The 18,071-nt window shown below is 41.5% G+C and overlaps 1 protein-coding gene and 1 non-coding gene across 11 annotated transcripts in view; both read left to right on the forward strand.

Moving 5' to 3' along the window:
* LOC101737442 (talin-1) overlaps positions 1-16,993 on the forward strand; it is a 123,375-nt gene extending 106,382 nt beyond the window's left edge. For 2 of the 10 annotated variants that reach the window (XM_038016894.2, XM_038016936.2), the window contains 13 exons: positions 570-686; positions 1,374-1,559; positions 2,147-2,354; positions 2,585-2,712; positions 4,802-4,921; positions 5,263-5,472; positions 6,157-6,335; positions 7,186-7,338; positions 7,671-7,811; positions 8,320-8,418; positions 10,348-10,377; positions 12,158-12,310; positions 13,436-16,993. In XM_038016894.2, the coding sequence (XP_037872822.1) occupies positions 570-686; positions 1,374-1,559; positions 2,147-2,354; positions 2,585-2,712; positions 4,802-4,921; positions 5,263-5,472; positions 6,157-6,335; positions 7,186-7,338; positions 7,671-7,811; positions 8,320-8,418; positions 10,348-10,377; positions 12,158-12,310; positions 13,436-14,396 (2,685 nt within the window). In that variant the 3' untranslated portion in view covers positions 14,397-16,993. The remainder of the gene's footprint in view (positions 1-569; positions 687-1,373; positions 1,560-2,146; positions 2,355-2,584; positions 2,713-4,801; positions 4,922-5,262; positions 5,473-6,156; positions 6,336-7,185; positions 7,339-7,670; positions 7,812-8,319; positions 8,419-10,347; positions 10,378-12,157; positions 12,311-13,435) is intronic. The other 8 variants (XM_038016919.2, XM_038016945.2, XM_038016905.2 and 5 more) reach the window with 7 other exon arrangements.
* Mir190 (microRNA mir-190) lies at positions 4,045-4,134 on the forward strand. The gene has a single exon (NR_107269.1). It is a non-coding gene; the product is annotated as a microRNA mir-190 (primary transcript).
* Positions 16,994-18,071: the final 1,078 nt, after the last annotated feature.

Below are 18,071 nucleotides of genomic sequence, written 5' to 3' on the forward strand. Positions count from 1 at the left end.
AAATGTAGTTCGAACTCTGTGCGTAGTTGGCACTAAATTCCATATACTTTTACTCCTACGGCTCAGGGAGTAATCGTATGAATTACTTTTTATCACAAGATCCAACCCTGCTACCGGTCTTGGTACTTGATCTTATTTTTAAACAAGATTAGCGCTCAATATTCCCAAAATGAAATTAAACAACAAATAATTTTCATAGACAATAACATTTGCATCATCAACCAACCAACATTGAATGGTCACTATTATGCAAGAAAGATCCAGTCAAAACATTAACACTATAAATTTATGATTTAAATTCTATTATGCATTCTTCAAACTAATCTTTTGTATTACGTATTATTATATATTTCTTCTGTATATACTTTTACTGGAATATTCTTCGCAAATGAGTAATCGGTAACCAATTTAATTATTTGTCTGATTCCTGCATGTTATATGCAAATTAATATTTCATCATAATTAAATGAGTATTTACAGTAATGTATTTGACCGGATCTTTTGTCTCTTTTGTTGAAGCTGCAGAACTTTTAGCGGAGACATTTTAAAGTGAACGGTTACCGTTGCAGGTGATGGTGACTAATGTGACGTCACTGCTGAAGACCGTCAAGGCTGTTGAAGACGAACACACCCGGGGCACGAGGGCACTGGAGTCCACCATCGAAGCCATATCTCAGGAGATTGAGGTGAGCATGCGAGTTCGCTCTAGCTTTCATTGGGAACAGGTAGAACGCGTCTGGAGTTCTGTTACCGACTGTGATAGAACTTGCCACTAGCTGTTTCTCTAGTGGTTTGTACATGTCAATTTATTTAAAGGAAATAATTCTATTTAGAAGAATTTGTAAAGTATATTTGTATTTGTAAAAAATTGTAAATTTGTTAAGTCGTCGTGGCCTAAAGGATAAGACGTCCGGTGCATTCGTGTTGAAGCGATGCACCGGTGTTCGAATCCCGCAGGCGGGTACCAATATTTCTAATGAAATACGTACTCAACAAACGATCACGATTGACTTCCACGGTGAAGGAATAACATCGTGTAATAAAAATCAAACCCGCAAAATTATAATTTGCGTAATTACTGATGGCAGGACGGACCTCTTAAGAGTCCGCGCGAGTAGGTACCACCACCCTGCCCATTTCTACCGTGAAGCAGTAATGCGTTTCGATTTGAAGGGCGGGGCAGCCGTTGTGACTATACTTGAGACCTTAGAACTTTTATCTCAAGATGGGTGGCACATTTACGTTGTAGATGTCTATGGGCTCCAATAATAATTTAACACCAGGTGGGCTGTGAGCTCGTCCACCCATCTAAGAAATAAAAAAATTAAAATAAAATAGAACGAAATACAAAAGAAATACTTTCTTTTTTACAGGTCCTAATGTCACCGTCTCCGCCGAAGTCAACCGCAACTCCGGAAGAGCTGATCCGCTGCACGAGACAGATGACCGTGGCCACGGCCAAAGCTGTGGCCGCTGGGAACGCCAACAAGCAGGACCAGCTGACCGCCGCTGCCAACCTCGGCAGGAAGACCGTCGTGGACCTGTTGATCAGTTGCAAGGTAGGCTACCTGTACTAGCACTGTGATGAGGAGACCTGTGACCTCGTGCAAACGGACCACACCAGCTCCGTCACTATTTAGTTCTTTTCTAACGTAGTGGTAAGTGACATGGTCACTACACAATGGGGTCGCGGGTTCGAAACCTGCCAATCGAAGATGTTTGTATGATAAATATAAAATGTATTTTCCAGGGCCATGGATGTATGTTAAATATATGTATGTGTATAATAAAAATCTTACATATATTTCCGTTATCTGGTACCTGTAACACAAGTTCTTTACGAACTTATCACGGGACCAGTCAACGTGGCGTGATTGTTAGTAAATATTTATTACTAGCAGCCCGCTCCGGCTTCGCTCGGGTCTTTAACAAAAGTTTCAGTATGGATCCCTAATTTAAAAAAAAAAAAAAATTGCCTATGTCACTCGAGAATAGTGTAGCTTCCAAACAGTGAAAGAATTTTTTAAATCGGTTCATTAGTTTCGAAGCCTATTCAATACAAACAAATCTTTCTTTTTTATAACATTAGTATAGATTCATTCGTGTTAGCTTGTGGATAGTATAGAGGTCGGGGTGATGTCCACAGGCGGCGGCGCAGGCGGCGGAGAGCGCGGAGGTGCGCGAGCGCGGCGTGCGGGCGGGGCTGGCGGCGGCGCAGGCCTACCGCGCGCTGCTGCAGGCCGTGCTGCAGGCCGCCACCGGGGACTCCGCCGCGCGCCAGCAGTTCCCGGAGCTGTCCCGCCGCGTGGCGCACACCGTCGCCGACATCATCGCCACCGCAGAACTGCTCAAAGGTAAACCCCCCCAACCCACCTCCAGGTCACTAGAGAGACGCGCGGCTTGGCTCTGCCCCTGGCATTGCTGAAGTCCATGGGCGACGGTAACTACTCACCATCAGGTGGGTCGTGAGCTCGTCCACCCATTTAAACAATACAAAAAAAATGCAATTATTATTATTATTACAATGTGAATCCACATATCACCCCCCATACGTACGTTAGTGACGTTACCCCAACGTGCGCAGGTTCGGACTGGGTGGACCCCGACGACCCCACGGTGATAGCCGAGAACGAGCTGCTGGGGGCCGCCGCCTCCATAGACGCGGCCGCCAAGAAGCTGGACTCGCTCCGGCCCAGGAAACCAGTGAAGCAGGTCGGTCACTCACCCTATATATACGCACCGGCCTTCAACTGTACAGCTATGAGTTACACTATCGACACGCTATGGTGGCCGTTTTGACATATTGCAATAGTGATGTGAAATGTCAATTTATTCTCGAAAAAAAATAGAATGAAATCTATGTATATCTATATTTACTATATATAAATATTTACTACTACTAAATAATATTTACGTCTGCCTACAAGGGCAATAAAAAAAAACAATGTAATAAATAAATTTTGTGTCTTAAAATAATACATTCGATAAAATTTTAAACACGTCACTATTGACAATAAAGAACAGCAATTTGCTCCTTCGAATGTAATTACTATTAATACGAAACTTCATGAGTGGACAAACCTCAAAACGGACGTCATAGCGAGCCGGTAGTGTAGTGCTGTTTGAGGCGTGTGCATTTATGTGTAATTCTAAGGTACCCCATACAATATAACATTTTTGGCCATGAGGTGTGAAATTGACTATCGTCGCTGTCAAACCAAAATCTGCTATGTGCAAAAACTCTATTTTGAATTAACGAGTAAAAACATTTTCGTATAAAAATTTATATGAAGGTGAATTTTTAAGAACTATATCAAATGAAAGCTATAGATAAATATTAAAGCTATAGACACATAACAGTTTTTTTAAAGTTATACTTCTTTAGGCGCGTTATGAAAATTTGATGAGAGTGAAATTTTACGATGCGCGCGCACCGTGACACAAAATTAACAGAATGAAGTTGCCCACTAAATCGCTCATTACAATACGACTGACGTAACATGGCGAGTCTGAATATAGCCGCAGGTGAACTTTCCGAACCGTACCGAGAATTACCGAACTTATACGATGTCAAGAAAAGGGATGTCCAATATGCGTGTATGAGGATGTTGTTTAATCGATTTTTTTCAAATTGATTAAAATTTAAATAAAAAAAGGGAAATAAATTTAATAAAAATAAAGTATAACTTCTTACGCGCGTACATAAGTACACGCACCCCTTTTTTTATATAGTAGATAGGGCTGTGAACTATATGAAAAAGTCAAAAAGTGCACATAGCCGTTTTTGGTTTGACAACAAATTTAAATAAGCATACGTACAAACAGAAAAATGTCTATTTTTATTATTCTATTTGTTACATGTATTGTTAATGTGTCCTATAATTAAAATAAAAAAACGATATCGGCATTTTAATAATGAAATAAAGTTATTCTTCGTCGGAGCGGCGGAGTCGCCGCATTACCCTCCCGCACCTCGTGCACAGAAGAGGACAATCAGACAGACAGAGCATCAATTATGAAAACAGAAGAGTAAAGTTATCAGAAGAGCCGCGCGTCGTCGAGATATGTTTGATATTCTTGGTTGTTTGTTTTGGATCACCCGGGAATCAAACATATTACTCTACGACCGCGGCCCGTCGTCTGTGAGAGCAGCGAGCCCCCTCCGGCACTGGTGTCCGACTCATTTCATACTTTTTTTTATAGAAATAAATTTTGTTTTATAAAAGCAGTATATTAGTATTAGTATATTTATTATAAAAAAAAAGAACATAATATTCCTAACCTAAAAGTACATGTTATTATCCGCAACATGCTTCGTCAAAATACTTCATACTTATATTGATTATTATCAACACTTTTCTTTTATAGGAATATTGTAATTAAAATGTACAAGATGGCAAAAAGTTATCGAACAAAATGGTACTTACATGCTTTAGTTAAATGTTAATAAACTATATTAATTTTTTTTGTGACTCTTCTTAAAAAAATGCGAAGAAACTTTTTCCCCAACCTGTTTTTATATATATGTGCGTTGTGTCAAATAGATGGTAGCGTGTGTAATATTTTTTTAAATTGATTTTATGTATTTTTTATTTATAATTTTAAAAAATATTAGCATTTTACAATCCTTCTCTATATAAACTATAAGTGGGGGAAATGTCACACTCCTCCGTCTGTGCAATTTTCGTAAAAAGGGGTAAAAAATTTTTACTTCACGTATTAATATATAGATGTTTCTTGCCAGAGACAATAACGATAAATATACATCCCTAAAACTGACTTGAAATGTTTCCTCCACCAGGAAGCCGATGAGACTCTGAACTTCGACGAAATGATCTTGGAAGCTGCCAAGTCCATTATAGCTGCGACGTCGGCCCTCGTCAGGGCTGCCTCCGCGGCGCAGCGGGAACTCATCGACCAGGTCCGTGATGCCGCCACGTCATTTGTCAGACCGCCTTGTATATCATGTCATAACTGTGTAATGAGTTCTCTTTTCGACGCGGGCATACGCGGTCGTCACTTGGCTTGAAGTCTTAGCTCATTTCCCTTGACCTGCATTTATATAAAATATAATTGTTACAAGTTATCTGAGCTTAAAATATATTCCAACACATACATACAGACATGACCTTTTCGTAGAGGACTCTATCTCTATTTGCGTGCGATTAGTTTTGCAGTTATAAATATTTTAAATCTGACGGTATTTCGTCACAAGGCAGTTATAGATTGCAGTGCAGTATACACGTGTCGTTCGGTTCCCAGGGTGCCGTGGCGCGCCGGCCCGCCATGTCGTCGGACGACGGGTCGTGGTCGGGCGGGCTGGTGAGCGCGGCGCGGCTGGTGGCGGCGGCCACGCACTCGCTGGTGGAGGCGGCCAACGCGCTGGTGCAGGGCGCCGCCACCGAGGAGCGCCTCATCTCCAGCGCCAGGCAGGTCGCCTCCTCCACCGCGCACCTCCTCGTCGCCTGCAAGGTGCGCACCGCCACCACTCACTACTGCAGGCTCCAACATGGAACCACCTTATTAATGATTACAGAATATCTCTATGTATAAAAATGAATTGCTGTTCGTTAGTCTCGCTAAAACTCGAGAACGGCTGGACCGATTTGGCTAATTTTAGTCTTGAATTATTTGTGGAAGTCCAAAGAAGGTTTAAAGTGTAGATAAATATGAAAATGTCTTGAATTAAATAAAAATAACAATTTTAATTTTCCTTTGAGAAGTGCGCGTTTTCTGATGATATGGACATGTGATGAGACAAAATGAAAATGAGATTGGTAAGAGAATATTAAATATGAATGTGGAAGGATATAAAGGAAGAGGTAGACCTAAGAAATGGATGGATTGCGTGAAAGATGATATGGGTAAGAGGGGAGGAGTGAGCGAAGAAATTGTATATGATAGAAGGAGAAAACATGTTGCGTCGACTCCAGGTCTGGGAGAAGGGCAGGAGAATGATGATGATGATGATGATGTGTCCCCCATTGGACCGATTGTTTGTTTTAAGTTTATTTTATACAAAAGTTGAGGTCTTTTATTTAACGATTGAGGCACTACGAAGTCTGCCGGGTCAGCTAGCTCTATATATAATTAACATTGAGTGAGAATGAATTTGAATGTAACATAACAGTAACCCGGCGAGGGCTTCGGTTCCAGGTGAAGGCGGACCCCGGGGCGGAGAGCACGCGGCGGCTGCAGGCGGCGGGCGCGGAGGTCATCCGCTCCACGGACAACCTGGTGCGCGCCGCCCGGGACGCCATCCACTGCGACGACGAGCGCAGCCTCGTGCTCAACCGCCGCATGGTGGGCGGCATCGCGCAGGAGATCGACGCCAGGTCCGACCCGAATGTCCTTAGTAGACGTACACTTCTTAGTACAAGTTGTTTTAAGGCATTTTATGGCCTGGTAGTCATAAAATGCCTTAAAAAAAATTGCAAAGCAATGCCAGAGGCTTGGCTCTGCCCCTGGCATTGCTGAAGTCCATGGGCGACGGTAACAAGGGCAATAAAAAAAAAACTGGTAACTAAGACCTTTAAGTCATGCCTTATTTTAATCCATATTCACATCCTTATGAAAAATTATAATATGGAGTAAAATGAAATGAAATGATATGTGATGAAATATAATCTTAGTAAAATAGTGGTCATTTACTAAGATATTTTCAGTGGACTTTTTGGAGGATGCCGAGAAGTTACGTCCAGCGGCTTTGTTTCATTTTCCCACATTTGTGCACTTTCACTGATATTAAACAGTTAATAAACCACCGTTGTTACACATTTAAACCTGAAGAAACACTAAATAGACAAAATAAAACAAATCACAGAACCTCACTCCACGCGATCCCGCCAAAAAGTCCTTAGTAAAAGTAGTTACCGAAGCGCATAGCTTATATAGCCATTTATATTTATTACAAATAAACTTTCAAATAAATTAAATAATAGTTTAAGAAAACTAACAAAATACGCTTTTATAGAAAATCCAACCAAAAAATAGAAATAAATTTTAATAAATTTGAATTAAAAAGTAGTGTAAGAAAAATGATTTTATTGTAAAAAAAGATTCCGTTACAAACATACATACTTCTGAAGCTAATAAAAGCGTATTAAAAAAATACGACTTCTATGCGGTGGGAAATAGGCTTAACTTTCCGCTCTGTCCCCTAAGCTGCTGCCCTCTGTCCCTCAGGTCGGAAGTGCTCCGCATCGAGAAGGAACTGGAGGAGGCCCGCGGCAGGCTGACGGCCATCAGGCAGGCCAAGTACAAGCTGAGGAGCGACGCTGACGACTCCGACGCTGACCCGCAGCCCGGCTACGGCAGCGACTCCTCGGGACCCCAGCGGTCAGTACCATTTTTGTGGTGGAATGGAATGGAATATGGACGAGCTCACAGACCACCTGGTGTTAAGAGGTTACTGGAGCCCATAGACATCTATAACGTCAATGCACCACCCACTTTGAGACATAAGTTCTAAGATCTCAATATAGTCGCAACGGCTGCCCCACCCTTCAAACCGAAAGCACTACTGCTTCACGGTAGAAATAGGCGAGGTGATGATATCTACCCGCGCGGACTCTCAAAATGTCCACATGTTCAATCCTCGAAGTGATATCAACGCATTTTAATTCTGACATTTTGTGATCACGGCTGCTGTACCGCGGTGTGTTCCTCAGGGTGCGGACTCCTAACAGCAGCTTCGCGAACACCACGTACAGCCCCAACAGCTCGCAGCAGACCACGCTGCACCAGAGCTCGCTGCTGCAGACCACGCACAGCTCCGGACTCAACTCCACTTCCTACGGACAGCAGAACAGGTGAGCTGCTGTCTCTAGCTGCCCCCCAACCCCGCTCCCCCTCCTTCGTCTGCTGAGCACACCCCGCGCCTTAGAATACCTCACGTCTCATTGCATGTGTTGGGGGCTCCTATCAAGTGTGACTGCCCTGTAGTAAACACCCATTTGCTAGAAGTTGTCGGAACCCACGTTGTACGGTGGTTTTACATATTCGTGTTACTATGACAAAAGTCTTCAAACAGTTATACGGGACTTTGAAAAACTGTTTTAAAAAAGATTTTATTGACTTTGAAGATACAACAGATTTCACTTAGAAAGAGTGTGGCTCATAGTAACGACGCAGAGTGACTGGCCGCGAGCCAAAGGGGATCCAGTATATGTTAGGCCAGAAAGTGCTGATAGAGACACTTTTCGGTCTTAGGTAAATTAATTAATATACTAGGTAATATTATAACAAAGCGCAAGAATCCATACAATAACAAACAGAGACCAGATCCGCTTGTACTGTACATCCCCCCTCCCTCCGCAGCAGCAGCCCCGCCCCCCCGCAGCCCACCAGCCCGACGTTCTCCAGCTTCCGTCCGGCGCCGGACGCGCCCAAGCAGAACTACGAAGCCTTCACGACACGGTGAGCGCAGCCGACAACCCTACTGTCTGTGCATTGACACTGTCAATTCAAACGCTAATACAACGGAAATACGATTATTGTATTTTAACATATTGCGAGGTACGGTCGACAAAAAAAAAACTAAAATTTCCGAAAAAATATTTGGTTATTTGATCCAGTTCTCTGGGGGACCTCGTGGTCCTTGAAAAGAATTGACACTTGCTTGTTAAAACAGTCGTCGACACAAATTCAACTTTATGACAATACGCATTGGGTCTATTTACTTTTTAACGATGACAACCTCAAGACCACCTACACCAACATCAAACACACGGTCGGAACTTCACCTAAACGTTGATTACAAATCCCACAGGCGAATGTATGTGTGTTGTGTTAGCGTTTGACAACTGTAATGTGTTTATTTAGATATGATTTTGATTACACGCGGCAATTGGATATACAAAAAATATTTTTTCTTGATAAATTTAATTGTCTGGTCACGTGACACGTCTCAAATGACCCCAGCCGCCAGGGTCCTAGCTGCCCCGCCCTCCCATTGGGGGGACACGGGGGGGGCGGTGTGGGACTACCACAACCTACAATCAAATTCAATAAAAAAATCATATCTAAATTACCTTCATACTATACTTAGAATAACCTAAATATGATTTTAATCTAATTTCTATTTTCTTTTCACGCATCCACTCTGGGATCCTAAACAGATGAATAGTTTTAATTAACAATATAAATTAGTTTATATTTTAAATAAGTGCCTTTCGATACAAAAACTTATGATAATTGTGCCTACATGTAAACGAATCTAAAGAATTAATAGTAATAATTAAAAACTAAAAAGCAGAAAATAGCAAAGGTTTGTAAATTTTAATTTTTGAATATTTAATTTAATTCGCATCACTAATGGCAGCCGCATCTGTTAATTGACTAGTAATTTTTAGATTATTTCTATAGTATATTATTTTATTTAGTCTTAAAAAGTCTTACGCATGCTCATAGTAGAATTATTAATAGCGCCTCGTAATAACGGTTTCAACTAACACGGTGCTCTCACATATGTTTGTCGTATACGTCGCGGGACTGACTTTGGGATTGATTATATTTGGATGCATTTTTGGTATTTGCCCTTAACGAGCCAAGACTGTCTCTGGTACAAGCCGGTGCGAAGACCCTAGAGGTCATGGGAGATCTGTCTCAGATGTACTGGGACTTTCACTCGAATGGACTCTGGACTCAAATAGACATTGATAACGTTGAATGTCCACTTATGTGTCCACAGACCGCAGTCCGGCGGGGCACGTTGTGCTTAGTATACTTAGAATTTCTATTACGTTAATCTAACATTGTTTGATTGTTCCAAAAATAAGTGGTAAGCGAAGATAACAACCGAGTTAGAACTATCAGTCGCGAGCTGAGCCCCGAGTGTGGTCCCAGGGCTCGCAGTCCCGAACTAATATCATTGATGCTTCATCTACTTGGCCACGCAAATTTCAAACCCTTCTGAAAAAATATCTGATATTCTTCTTCTTTGTCGTTTCCTCATTACTGAGGGTCGTGACCACCTTGGTCCAGTTTTTGCACCAGCTTCCTCCAATGTTGTCTGCATTCGGCCTGCTTAATGGCGCCCGGGACGCTGGATGTTAGAAATTAGCAAAAAAAGAAACAGACGGTAGTGATAAAAAAAATGCACGCAATGTAATGCAAATACAAACTCAAACCATTGCTGCGTGTGCATAGCTGCGGTAAAGTAGTCTGTTCCTCGGGAGTGCGGCAGGACAAGTTCCACTTAACCCTCTCTCCACCGCCCCCCGCGGCTGTCATACGCATCTTCAACAGCCCCCAATAATTCAGTTTCCATTGCGCACTGGTTCTGTCCTTGAACATTCAAACAACGTTACCTTAACATCTCTGGAACTAAGTTTCTCTCGTTTGCAGAACTTCGACTAATGACAGAACGATGAATAAGTAAGTGTTCACTCGAGCTTTCCAGGAAGCTTGCAAAATATTAAACGAATTAAGCTTGGCCTTGATTTAAAATCAAAGCGATGTCTGGTTATGCCGCATCGTGATTTTAATTGTGATAAACGTGTTTTTGTGCCGTATATTTTTTTGTGAATTGAGATTTTTTAAAACGATTTCAGTTGAATCACATCATTGTGGAGTATGTAATGTTTTTAATGCGTAGCCCTCGGTCCGCGGCAATGGATGTAGGGCACGCGGTGAACCCGCCGGGCTGGGCACTGCCGTCCGACTTAGACACCCTGTCAGTAAACATTGACATAGACAAAACACTTCACTGACACTCTTTCGGCTGTTGTTATATAATAGCTACTGATAAGCTTTAATGCGTACAGCATAAGTATATGAGTGTATCACAAATACATGGTAATATGTGTAATGTTTTTTTATTGATTTAAAAAATATTAGCATTCCGCACTCTTTCTCTATATTCTCTATAAGTTTGGGAAATTTCATAGTTCTCCATCCGCGAAATTTTCGTAAAAAGGGGTTCAAAGTTTTTTCGTCACGTATTAATATATATATATATATATTTATAGATTTTGTTTTTCGTCAGTCCGTCAGTAACAGAACTTAGAAAGACGGAATACATAACATGGATGTTCAATTTAAAGGTGTCAGTGAATACAGTCGAATGTCCTACATGTGAAATGGTCTTGGCCTAAAGGATAAGGACATCGGGTGCATTCGTATGTAGCGATGTATCGGTGTTCGAATCCCGCAGGCGGGTACCAATTTTTCTAATGAAATACGTACTTAACAAATGTTCACGATTGACTTCCACGGTGAAGGAATAACATCGTGTAATAAAAATCAAACCCGCCAAATGATAATTTGCGTAATTACTGGTGGTAGGACCTCTTGTGAGTCCGCGCGGGTGGGTACCACCGCTCTGCTTATTTCTGCCGCGAAGCAGTAATGCGCTTCGGTTTGAAGGTCGGGGCAGCCGTTGTAACTATACTTGAGACCTTAGAACTTATATCTCAAGGTGGGTGGCGCGTTTACGTTGTAGATGTCTATGGGCTTTAGTAACCACTTAACACCAGGTGGGTAGTGAGCCCGCCCACCCGTATAAGCAATAAAAAAAATTTTTGGAGTTGTCGTGAAGTGTGCGGCGGTGTCCGGCGGTGTCCGGCACGCGGTCAGACATCCGAGTACAGAATTACGTTTATCGCTCAAACACATGAAGCATCGTTCTGTAAATATGCGCGTACCACTTGCGTGTTGTTATACAATTATAAACTTTCATTGCATCTAGTTAAATTCTATTCTGCTTTACGCCGATTAACTAATATGTTTCAATCGAATTTACCGAAATAAATCATTCACTAATCTGAATAAAGCATTTTATATTTTTAAAATGATGTTAATTGTCATTGTCTAAACAGGAATTTTCGGGATTTGGTTGAAAATAAATTAGTTGGCTCCTCGTTTAATTCTGTTAGTTAATGACAATTAGATCTAACTGTACTATTGATTGATTGCTGGTGTTGTATACGCAGTATTGTTTGTTGTGTTCATCGGATAATAGAATAATAAACTTATCAGACAGTGACATCGCTAACAGATTACAATCTATGCACTATTGACGTATATTTGTTTACATTAATTCAATCGATAAACACAAGAAATGATATTTAATATTAAACTTAACAATGCAGCTTCGAATAGCTAAACTAAAAAAGCGTAATATTTCTCAATTGCATGCGATCCTAACCGATATTAGCGCGAGCGCCTCCGACGAGACGGTGGTCGTGAAAAGCCTTCGTCTGCCGGAAGTGCGTAGCGCGTTGCTTGTCGGTGCTGACCCCGGGCCACACACGGTCCGTTACAAGCGGGAGACGCCCCCGCCGCCGCCCCCCAGGAGGATAACGCTAAAGTACGAGGACAACGCTACTTAATTTGGGTTGGTTGTTTTGTGTTTCCCTTACAGCGGGTAGGGGGAGGCTGGAGAGCAGGCCCTGTGCTCCGACGTACGGTACTTTGTTTAGCGATCTGTTGGAGATGAAGCGCGAGGTTATTTCACCCAGCTTTTTTTTTCTACCTATGCTGATAGCCTTGAGAGGCTATTTCAGCTTCGCCCTAACTTGTAGGTGATCTCACGGGGCTCAAACCGGAGTGTTGCTAACACTGGCCCTAGCAAGAGCCGTGCTTCGCAGAATCTACCACCGGATCGGAAACGCAACCCACTGAAAAGATCCGGCGAGAAACTCAGTGGGCAACCACCCTGCTAATTGAATTGAATTGTACTAGGCAAGTCGCATCAGGCTAAACCACCCACCCCCGACGGAAACCGGCCTGGAGGAACAATGACACGGTGCTATGTAACCGCCAATTATATGATTGAAATATAAGTCTATCTCATATTGGCAAGCGGCTTCTAGATAGGTCTTCAACTGTGAGCACTCATGAGAACGCTTCACGGCGCGTACAGTGAACACGCCAAGCATTAGGCATCGTGCAGTATCACGAGAGAATTTAATTACTGGAAATTAATAACGTTGAGGGGATAATTAAGTGTATTTATTGGTAGTTACCCTGACATCTTAGTCTCGCAAGCCGTGTACTGCCTTGGGATATTTACTTGGTTCAAGGGTGGTATATAACAAAAGGACTTGCATATTGCAAATGAAGTCATATTGATTCTGACGCAATGACAGATTTACTAGTCTTTATGGGAGAAAAAATACAGGGATCAAATCTACATCTCCAGCTTCCGATCCGCACGTTTTCCATTCATTTGCACATCGTCCCACATCCCGGCGCCGCGGAGTCGACAGCTCCTGGAGCCCGTGCATCATCAGGCCGGACCACCGACCACTGCCCTCATCAGTCACCCTCCGGTGACGGTAGTTCCTCTAATCCTGTGTGTGTGCAGACTAACATGGTGTAACTAAACCGCATGTGGCTTGGTGTCGGTGTTCCCGCTTCACTTGTTCGCTCCATTTTAATAACATTCACGAAGATTAACCTTGAATAATTAAATGAATGATGGAATTTACAGCTACGAAACTCGAATGTACGACACGCCGCGACCGGTAGCCGAGCACTCCACCACCGAGCGACAGGAGACCAGCCAGTACAGATACAAGCAGGAGAAGTTGGACTACGAAGCGCCCAGGACGCCCCTGAGCCCTAAGTTCAACGCCAGAGAGCTTAAATTCGACGAGCACCCCGAGCCGATATACTCCACCCTGAAGAAACCCTCCGACGGTTTGGGACAGACGTTCTCGGAGCACCAGAGGTCCACGGAGTCCATCCCCGGAGGCACCAAGCATTCAGAATACACAATCAAAAGTGAATCTTACCAGTCGTTCCCGAAGACGGAGTTTTCCAAAACGGAATTTAAGCAGGAAGTGAAATCTCCATTCACATCCACTCCGAAGTTTGATCGCACAAGCTACGTGACCACCTCCAGTGACCTGGTGAAGGCCGCCACGCCGGACTACGAGCGCATGGCTTCGCCCTACGCCAAGGAGGGCGACAGCTACGGAGGTCCCAATTACATGGAGGAAACCACCACGGAGGTCAAAGAAATACCCAACGGCACCCAGAAGATCACTACAACGAAGATATACAGCTCGTCGCCCGTCAACCTGACCTCCACCAGCACCAAGTACGAGCCGATCAAACTGGACGGAATCGACGAAATCTCGAAGACCTTCGACAGCGACTCCCGGTACAGCACCCTGGACTCGAGGTTCAACACGCTAGAGTCCAAGCTCAGTTCGGACACGAGCCGCTCCTTCATGAGGCCGTCGGAGTTCCAGTCGTCAGACTACCAGACCACCAGCAACGTGACGAAGATCAAGAAGCCGGATCTGTCGAAGGAGATCGACAGCCTGGACAAGAGGATCTCAAAGCAAACGATCACCTCGGAGACTATCGAAAGGAAGTCCGTAATGACCAGCTCTCACAAATCGGAGACCAGCTCCACCGTCACCAAGAAATTCGGGAACTTCTAGAAGGTAAATGACGCAACTTGTCGTGGCGTGCTTCGTGCGTTGACAGCTGTCACCCGTGACACCTGTCAAGGACTGTGCTTATTGTCAATGATCCGTGCTTAGTCGTTAAGAATCGAGTGTAGATCTTATTTTTAAGGTTTTCATTGTGTTCTACTGAACTTAGTAGAAACATTAGGTTTTTTTTTTCTACTAAATTGGTAGAAAATCGTAAGGTGCTAAACGTTATCGTGAACTAGGTGTCTAAACTAATGCCTTAACTGTAATTTATTGAATGTTTTTGATGTCATTTTTATTATAAAAAAAAAACTTATCTTTATTTCTTAAAAACTATGAGTAATGTGTCATAATGATTCAACCAACTTGTAAGAAATAACGCACGAATTGTTCATATTTTGTACACTTTTTAATTAATAGATAAAAGTTCTTATATAAAAGTTTCATTCCTAAAAGTGGCTCCAAAGCTGAGGCCTTAATACAACAATACTGTGTCGAGCTTACTTCACTCATAGTTTTTATTGAATAATCTAATAACGTAATATGTAAATACGAACAGATCTAAGGTTTTATCTAAAGTTGATTTTGGGTAAACAAATAATTGGCCCGTTTCAAGCGTGCGTCAGCGCTGTTGTCCCTGGGCAGCACGGCCCAGTGTCTCGCGGACGACGGTTGATAACAGTGCGGCTCAATAGGGCTCTATAAATGGGAACTTATGAAATTCAAAAGGCATTGTTACAGATCGCCATACAAAAATAAATTGAGCCATAGTCTTAAATCTGTTTCGTACATTAAGCTATTCACAAAGTGGCCCCGGGCGCCCCGGACTGCGCCCCCGCCGCGCTCCTCACTCATTGATAATGGCGAGCTATTTTTGTGTTTTTTTAATGTACAATTTTTTTTTGTTATTTTAAAATTTATATTATTAATTAAGAAAATGTTTTAATATTTTGACAACAGATGGCAGTTTTATAATTTTTTATTATATTATCTTATTTGCTTAGTGATGTTTAGTGTAGTGTTGCGTGTGGAATGTGGTCCGCGGGCGCCGACATCCGCAGAGCTTATTGTTAACGTTCCAAGGAAATATTGTGTGTGCCATGTTGACTATTCAAATTTATTGACTAATATATATCTATTTTTATAAAAAGCTGTTGTTATTGTCTGTGGTTCCGCGAGTTGTTGTTTTAGTGAGGTTTTTGGTTGACCTCACCAGGACACGGCAGGACTAGGTCGGTGTAGAGCTTGTCGGAGTGGAGGGGCGGAGGCCCACACTGCTCTAGGGTCCCTCACATGTTAACACCCCACTGAGTTATGTGTTGAATAACAAGTCAAATATTTACATGTGGTGTATCTGTCGGTGCAAATAATTAAGCAGTATATACACAGACTAACTTTGAGTGCAACTAATATATTGATGTTTTAAAGTTACTACTAAAATAAAGGCTTAAAAACTATATATATGTTTCTTTATATTTGTATTTATGGGTGTTGTGTTGTTGTCCAGACGACGACAGAGAGATCGCTTAGTGTCGCGCGTCCGGTTTAAATGTTACAAGAAAACAATTCCCACCGATTTTGTTCAAAAATAAAAGTTTAAAAATTTCATTTCTTAAGTTTAGTATAAAAAAAAAATTTTGTTTTAATGTTTCCCCCAGCGACATGACTCGAGGTGCCGACGCGACCCCCACTGATATTAGTTCAAATCATTCTTGTATCTCAGCATTGATTCGAGAGTCTTATGATGAAATGTGCCTTACGTGCAGCTCATGTGGCGCCGGACGCGCGGCCGACTGTATATGAAAACTTATTGCGACTGTGGTAGCTCTATCTCCGTATAAATATATATAAAGAAGTTATTTTGTACCGCCTTTTATGCGCGTTTTGCCGATGCGCTAAATGGCAGCTGTTAGCGCGGGGTTGAGGAAAAGGAAGACTTTGTTTCCGACTCGACTGGCAATTAACTTAAAATAATAAATTCTCTATTAATTACTGTTCAATCAGAACCTATATTGACCCGGACTAATTTGTTTGGAATAAGTTGCAAAACATTCGTCTCGTTCGCACACATAGCACGGTAACGCTCGTGTGAGCGAGACGAATATACTCTATTTTGCTTCAGAGATGTTCTATGAATTCTTATATGAATTAAAAATTCTGTAAATAATTTGTTTTTAGTATTTTACGGTAGATGGCGGTGTTCTCTGATCCTCACAGTGCTTCTATGGTCACTGCTGTCCACGACGCGACGAACACTACAAACAATATCTGCTCATCTCCTAACAAAAAATAATGTAATCGAATTGTTTAAATATAAAAAATAATCGTTCCCAAAGCATTTACTCGTTTTGTCTGAAAACAAATTATGAACAGTTAATTTTGTTACAATTATTATTAATTTAACAGTTTTTATATCATTATATTATATAGTAATTTAAATAATCTCATTTATTAATGATAATACCAAATAATAATAGAAATGTAATCAAATACGATTTCGTCAATTGTTGTATTTTATTGAGAGTTTAACGTATGATAATTAATATATAAGGTAGCTGCGGCAAGAGCGGCCGGTACATGTGTAATAAATGTCTTACTAATGAGGTCCGTGTTTTAATTACTACCCGCCAGTTACAAATGCAAAATATATACTTATGTGGCAACTAAAAAGCCCACTACCACATCTAAATAGAAAAACTTCAATCTATTTAGAAGAAGTCGAAAAATAATTGCCAAAAAGAAGGATTAAAAAAAATTACATGACAGAGATACCGGAAAATGGCGGGAATCGAGACACTTTTTAAGTTCGACATTGACAATAAAACGGAGATCATAATGGTTCCGGAGGCTTAAATTTTTATATACGATACGGTATATACCTAGTTCATTACAAGATATACACAAAAACTGAAAAAAACTAGCTTGACCCGATTCACCTTGATTTTGGGGTGAATCAGGTTACGTATGGGGACAACAGTTTTTACCTAACTTTAGGTATTTAACTTTTTAATTAATTAATCTTTAATAGATTACAAAACTTAGATGACTTTTTTTTTTATTGCTTAGATGGGTGGACGAGCTCACAGCCCACCTGGTGTTAAGTGGTTACTGGAGCCCATAGACATCCACGACGTAAATGCGCCACCCACCTTGAGATATAAGTTCTAAGGTCTCAGTATAGTTACAATGGCTGCCCCGCCCTTTAAACCGAAACGCATTACTACTTCACGGCAGAAATAGGCAGGGCGGTGGTACCCACCCGCGCGGACTCACAAGAGGTCCTACCACCAGTAAATTAAGCTGTTTAATATTCTTAAACACTAAATAAAAGTCATTTTCAGTTAAACAAAGTTAAATCTAAAGACTCAACAAAAGTATTGTGACATCCCAGATTTATCTCTATTCTAACTCTAGTCTTTATTCCCCCCAATCTACTGTATTTTTATAAAATACACTATATCGAGGAGTGAAATATAAGTTCTAAAAAACTTCTTCCGCTATTTGAATGGAGTAAACTTAATTTAAGTTCAATTAAAACATCAAATTGTTTATACTAAATAAAACACACCTTTAATTACAAAGATAAATGTTGTAAGGGAAATGTCGCTCACCCCTCGACATAGTTAAACATGTTTTTATTAAAGAGATCTTATAAGAAAGGCCTTTACATTCGTTGTCACC

This window comes from Bombyx mori, chromosome 2, assembly GCF_030269925.1.
Source record: "Bombyx mori chromosome 2, ASM3026992v2".
Classification (NCBI taxonomy): Eukaryota; Metazoa; Arthropoda; class Insecta; order Lepidoptera; family Bombycidae; genus Bombyx; species Bombyx mori.